Source organism: Protobothrops mucrosquamatus, unplaced genomic scaffold, assembly GCF_001527695.2.
Source record: "Protobothrops mucrosquamatus isolate PMUCROS unplaced genomic scaffold, P.Mucros_1.0 scaffold1643, whole genome shotgun sequence".
NCBI classification, from domain to species: Eukaryota; Metazoa; Chordata; class Lepidosauria; order Squamata; family Viperidae; genus Protobothrops; species Protobothrops mucrosquamatus.
In genome coordinates this window covers 56580-63081 of record NW_015387802.1, presented here as the reverse complement: position 1 = coordinate 63081, position 6502 = coordinate 56580, and the positions used below count along the sequence as shown (strand labels likewise).

Genomic DNA, 6502 nt, shown 5'->3' with positions numbered 1-6502 from the left:
CAAGTATTGCTAAGCATCCAAATTAGGACAATAGATGAAATCTCGAATACACACACCAATGAAAAGGTAATACGGACACATAAAACTGATGAATGAAGGCGAATATACATGTCCCAGGATAATGTTGCAAATCCAATTTGGGTTGGTCAAGCTTTCTAGCCAGAAAAGTTCCCTGAGGGTGGGCTCTAGCACAAGTCCAAAAGCTCAGCAGACAAACCTCTGGTTCCTGATGCTGGACCCAGATTGGATCCTGCATCATAAGACTTGAGGTCAAAGAAGAAAATGGCATTGAGGAACAGATCTTCAAAGGCCAAGGAAAGCCTATGAATACGCCTGTAACTCTCATCAATTTTTTTTAGAAAAGTGGGAAATATTTTCAATACATGAAAATAGCATTGGATAAATTTTAATTTACCCCTATAAGAAAGCCAAAATATGATATGATAGTTATTGTGCTCACAAGACCGAGCAAATGAATTCTGCAATAAACTTTCTGCAGAATAAAGCATCATATAAATGAATGGCTGCAACTTCCAGAAGGCAGGAATAAGCATAGGTATTCCAGATAAAAAATTGAAAATAATCATATTCAAATGTTAGACATCATCTGAGAATTTCAATACAAAAATATAGATCTCTGATTATTTTGTCTTTAGCAAAATAGAAAGGCACAATTACATAATAAAATATCCTATTTATAAAAGGTTTATGTGTTCCCATTTTAAATAAAATGAATTTGAGAAGTCACTGTGGAACTTAAATGTTAATGTGACCAATATACATCATTAATATTTCTGGAACACAAACAATAGAATCAGTATCCTATGAAGTCTGAACATGAACATGTTTAAAAAATAATTTAAAAGTGTCTGTGTTTTTCATTCTTATTATTCAGTCAACATTAATTTCACCAATAATATTTTGCTTTATCAACCCTCAATGTAATTCTCTGCAAAATACAGTATAGATTTTTTTTTCTTTTAACACTATATTGAATCCATAGTTTCCACTGGCAATTTAACACGTGTATCTTCAAAACAGGTGCTGAAGTCTTTGTATATAAAGTCATACAAAAGCAGTGCATATTCTTTCTCTCCTCTGCAAAGGGCCCAAATGGGAACCAAGTCATTCCTTTCTAGTTATACGTGGTAGCCATTTGCCCTCCCAATATATGGTGATGATGGTGTGAAGTTTTCATAGATTGCCATGGCATTTGTGTTCTGATAGATGAGATCCGCTTTCTTCTCTTTCTTAGATTTAATAATATCCATAACACAGTGGTTTAGGAAAACATATTGGTCCTAAGAGGGGGAAAAAAAACAATGCAATGTTTACCAAAGGTTTTAGATGATGGATCATCAGTTTAAAGAGAAAACCACAATCATGACTAGGGGCTGAGTTAACACCTTGGACTCAGTCTCCAAAAAATGCTACATACTCTGAAGCACTTTGGAGATTTAATCCAAAGCACCGTACAGACCTAATAATAATGACATAGTGGTAGTCCTCTGCCCAGGCCCGTTTTTAAAGTTCTGAAGTTTCATTGGCTGCACACATGCCCAGTCGCATGATTGCATGTTCGGTGCTTGCAACCAGCTTGCATTTACAGCCATCTGCAGTGTCCTGCATGATTTTTGGCATTTTATGACCAAAAAAGGTCGTAAAATTGGGGGCTGTCATGTGGTGACCCACTTAACAAGCATCATGTCTTATAACCCTAATTCTGCTGTTACAGTGGTAAGTTGAGGACTTCCTATATCCAATTCTTGTTTTGCATGCTTAGAATAGCAGTCTGCCCGTACCTCTGTTTGTACCATTAGAGATCGATGCATTCGTAGATCATATACAGTGCCGTACACATCAACAGTGTTCTCCATCTCCATTTGTTGTATCAAACGGTCAATCGCAATGAAAGTTCCTGTCCTCCCAACACCGGCGCTGTTTTTTTAAAAAAATGCACAGGGTTGAATACCTTCATCTCATTCTTTTACTATCTTTCTCAAGCATTACTTTTACAATCTAAGTTAAAAATAGCACAGCCTAATTTCCTCTCTTCTACATAAGGAAAAAAGGAAGGAAAATAATGCCCCAGTTGTACAGCCGCCCTGTTTATGTGACGTTTTTTCCAGGGACTAGAGGGCAATGTACATAAATATAATCTACTATATGTAAACAAAAACATCATCATCACCATCTTGACTATGGGGGGGAAATCTCTGGATTACATGGATGGGAGATTGTTACGAATCCTATGGCTCCATGGTAGACTGGGAAATTGGGAAGAAAAAAAGTTATACTAGAAGGTGGCAGTGGTAAATCATTTCTGCATTATCATTAAGAAAACTTCATGACTGTATCTGTGAAGACACCAGGAACTGACGTTGACTTGAAACAGACTTTTTTTATCTGTTTACCAAACGCAATAGCCAAGCCAGTATATACATGCATGGAGTCTTCGACTTGCAACAATTTGTTTAGTAACCGTTCGAAGTTACAACGTCACTGAAAAAAGTGACTTATGACCATTTTTCACACTTACGACCGTTGCAGCATCCCCCCATGGTCATCAAAATTAGGATGCTTGGCAGCTGGTTCATATTTATGATGGTTGCAGTGTCCCGGCTCACCTTTTGCGACTTTTTGACAAGCAAAGTCAACAGGGAAGCCAGATTCGCTTAACAACTGTGTTATTAATTTAATAAGTGCAGTAATTCACTTAACAACTGTGGCATGAAAAGTCATAAAATGGGACAGAATTAACTTAACAGCTGTCTTGCTTAGCAATGGAAATTTGGGGGCTCAGTTGTGGTTGTAAGGCGAGGGCTACCTGTATAACATTTTAGCTAGCCCTAAAGTGGCTTTCCTTCTTTTAAAAACGAAGCACCTCGTGCTCAGGGGAGGGTTTCCAGGGCCTTCAGGGTTTCAAAATGGATGAAGAAGAAAACGCCGCCTTGCCCCTAGGTTTGACTGGGTTGTTTTTTGAAAATTGGGCTAGAGGTTGAACGACGGGTTTGCTTTTATGTTTTGATTGTCGACTCTACAGAATGAGATAATGTATCCTGGGAAGGGCAATTTAGCAGACAGCGCATGAAAAAGGAAATGAAGTACCCTCCCACAGCACAAGCTGTGGGATGTGAATCCTGATCCTTTCCTTCCCTACGGATTTAATACAAAATGGTTTAAAGCTGGGGGGGGGGCTGACCTACACTTTCCATCTGGTTTATTTTGGACTCCATGAACCTGAAAAACATTCTGCCACTTGAGGTAGCCAGCAACACTCTATGGTCTCAGTGACACAATAATAGACACGTTAAATTAAACCAAGAGGGACAGTTTCTTTCATCTCGAAGTTTGTACAACTTATCAAAGGGGCACCCACCCTAACGCACATGCTGTCTCTCTCTTGATACATGCCTCGATGCAAATGCTACCATATTGGAAATATATATACAGCTCTCATCCCACTCCATGGGATTCATCCAGTGACAGCAGGACTCTTTACTAGCCAACTGATCATAGTTCAAATTTGCTTTGTTTTAAACCAACTAGTTAGATGCCATCAAGTCAAAAACTGCAGTTGGTTGCTCTTATTTGACGAACGCACCCCAATTACTTAAAAGTAAATACATGCTGCCTTTTAGCCATGGAGAAAAATGAGAAGGCAACACTCAAATATACCGGTGATAATATAAAACAGCTTCCCTTGTTCAGACAATTTAAGAAGGTAAAAGTCAAAAGATTGTGTGCGCCTTGTGTACAGTGTACAGTGGGTGGGTTGAATTCAAATTGTCACCCTGCAAATGCCACCCTCACTTCCTAGCTCATTGCCTGATTTTTATAATTTTAAAAGCAGCTGTTCCCATGAATATCCTTGCAAGCCAGCCACTCTCATTGTACACAAGCACAACTACACAGGATCACATTTCAATGTTGGTAAAGATATTATATTTGCACCTGCAATGAACTAAGGTTGGAGAAGACGGGGGCTTCTGCTTCATGAATTCGTGGACCAAGTGCCTGAAGCTGATGAGAAGGTCCGTGGTTTCTGGAACCCCATGATCAGGCCAGGCAGTGAAGTGAAACTGACGCACAGGATGACTTTCCGGTGAATCACTCTTGTCAAAATACAGAAGAGAAGTTAGAACTCACAAAGAAATTATTTCTGCAGATGCCTCCTGGCAACTTGCTTTCTGGTTTTTTTAAAAAGAAGAAGAAGAAGCTTTGTTCAGATGTGTTATTAAAGGGGTTGATTGTGACTACTTTTTACTGTGGGTCCTGGGATAGCAAACCCAGGAAATGCACATTGGAGACAAGAAAAGAGAGACACATCAAATCTATCTGGGCAAAGGTACATTTTTCCTCAACCTGGTGCCCTCCCCCAGCTGAAAACAAAGCTCACTGGGAATTCTAGGAATAGTGTTTTGCACAATTGGGGGCACCAGGTTGGCAGAAGTTGGCATAGCTGGAAACAAAAACAGCAGGAATGAAATTAGATCCAAGAGTAGCTGTAGCAGGAGAGACAAACTGGTAAGGATAAAATACAGCAGGGAAACAAACAAACAAAAACACCCCCCTCCCCCTGTGTTTATGAGGTCACTTAAGAACCACATAAATTTCGTGATCTAAATTTTCTATTCAACATTTTTTTTTTTATGGAAATGCTAAAAGATGGTTAACTGGAATTAAATATGGTCAGTTCAGGTGCAGGCAAACAAGCATTTATATGTAGCTTTAGTATGGTCTTTAAGAAAACGATTTATCCTCTGAATTTGGGGCATGGAATAATTTATTTTCCCCATTTTGAAACCTATGTATATAGAAGTACTATATTGTTCGTATCTGGAATGAGTTAAAAAAAATAAGAGTAATCTCTGCATTATGGCACATGTGGTCTTAATAAAAACTGTTAAGTTTTTTCCTAGCTCCAAACTCCAGGGCTTTAAAACAACTTTTTCCTGTCCAAATTCCTTGAGATAAGGCAAAATAAGTATTGACTTAAAATAAGTAAATAGGTAAGCAAGTAGAAAAATACTACATTTAGCTCTAGGAACAAACTACACATTGCCCAACTCCAATCTTGGTGCAACTGTGGCCCAACTCCAATCTTGGTGCAACTGTGAAAAAAATCTTTCTATCAGATCCAGTTTTACAATATTTACTCTATCGTAAGTGATAAAGGGGGAGGGGAATTACAGGGCTACTTCTATTCAGCATCTACAAAAAACCACTTGCTGATCACCACTAGCATGGGGTCAGGTTTCATTATTCTCTTGAGGGCATACAATTGAACACAACTGACCCCTGGCTACTCAGTAACCTTTAAGGGCAACCCCATGAACAGTAAAAGGCAGCAATCAAGCTGGAAAGGGCAAGTGTGTAAGTGATCTTGTTCTAGATCAGGTTGCAGTGGAGGTACCCCCTGAAGCTGGACAAAGGCTATCCTAACCACGATCCCCATGTGCTCCTGTGATGCCTGCAAGGACCCCACAACCACAGTCCTGTCTGCCCAAAAAGAAGTGGAATTACCATAAAATAATGCCTCCCATCCACTCCCAACTCTTCTAAGAAGCCCGGAAGGATATTGTGCTTCACAATACTGAAGGCTGCCAAGCTGCCTAGTAAGACAAGAATGGCTGTGCTTCCATTTTCCATGCTTTGCCACAAGTCATCTATGCAGTTTCTGTCCTAGCCCCGATTGCCAAAAGTCCAGATAATTTCCTTCTATCAAGAGAGAATAATGTAATATATGATCATAGCTTACTTGCTCTATGGAGAAATCTCTTATTGTCCACTCAGGTAGGGAAATTTCTGAAGTCATGGCCACCATTATATCCCCATAGTTCTTGGACTGTTTGTTTGGCCAATACTCTTCACATTTTGTCTAAAAATATAAATGACACGTATGTTATACTCTAAAATAATTTTATTGTCAAATCCTTTCTTGGACTGGGGATATCACAGCTGCAAGGTACTACAATAAATCAGCTTCCCATAACATTGTACCAGACAGACATTCTGTAACTACAATTCTTACAGAATTCTTAGCCAACGAGATGGCGAATTGATAAAAAAACTGCTTTTTTTATGGAAGATGAGAATTTTTTGAAACAAGTAAGGGATGATGCTAAAGGACATATCAGAAGGATATACAATGTTTTATTAGAATTGGATTCAGAAACTGAGCTAGTTAAAGATTGTATGATTAAATGGGCTCAAAATATAGGAGAAACAATATCTATGGATACCTGGGAGTTGATTTGGGTGAGAAATGTGAAATTCACGCAAGCTCAAAACTTACGTGAAAATTTTTATAAAATGTTTTATAGATGGCACATGGATCCTGCAACTATGTCTCGCATTTATGAGAATTATGAATCCAAGTGCTGGAGGTGTGGACAACAAGATGCAACTTTTTTTCATATGTGGTGGACTTGCAAGGTTATTAAGGCCTTTTGGATAAAATTGTGGTGGAACTTACAGCAAATTTTTAAAAGAAGAATTT

The 6502-nt window shown here is 38.7% G+C and overlaps 1 protein-coding gene across 1 annotated transcript in view; it reads right to left on the bottom strand.

Moving 5' to 3' along the window:
* Window positions 1-847: 847 nt before the first annotated feature.
* Window positions 848-6502, bottom strand: part of PTPRJ (protein tyrosine phosphatase receptor type J) — a 34880-nt gene continuing 29225 nt past the window's right edge. The window contains exons 21-24 of the mRNA XM_015822685.2: window positions 5762-5881; window positions 3955-4115; window positions 1803-1938; window positions 848-1301 (exon numbers count right to left, since the gene is read on the bottom strand). Coding sequence (XP_015678171.2) covers window positions 1140-1301; window positions 1803-1938; window positions 3955-4115; window positions 5762-5881 — 579 coding nt within the window. The 3' untranslated portion in view covers window positions 848-1139. The remainder of the gene's footprint in view (window positions 1302-1802; window positions 1939-3954; window positions 4116-5761; window positions 5882-6502) is intronic.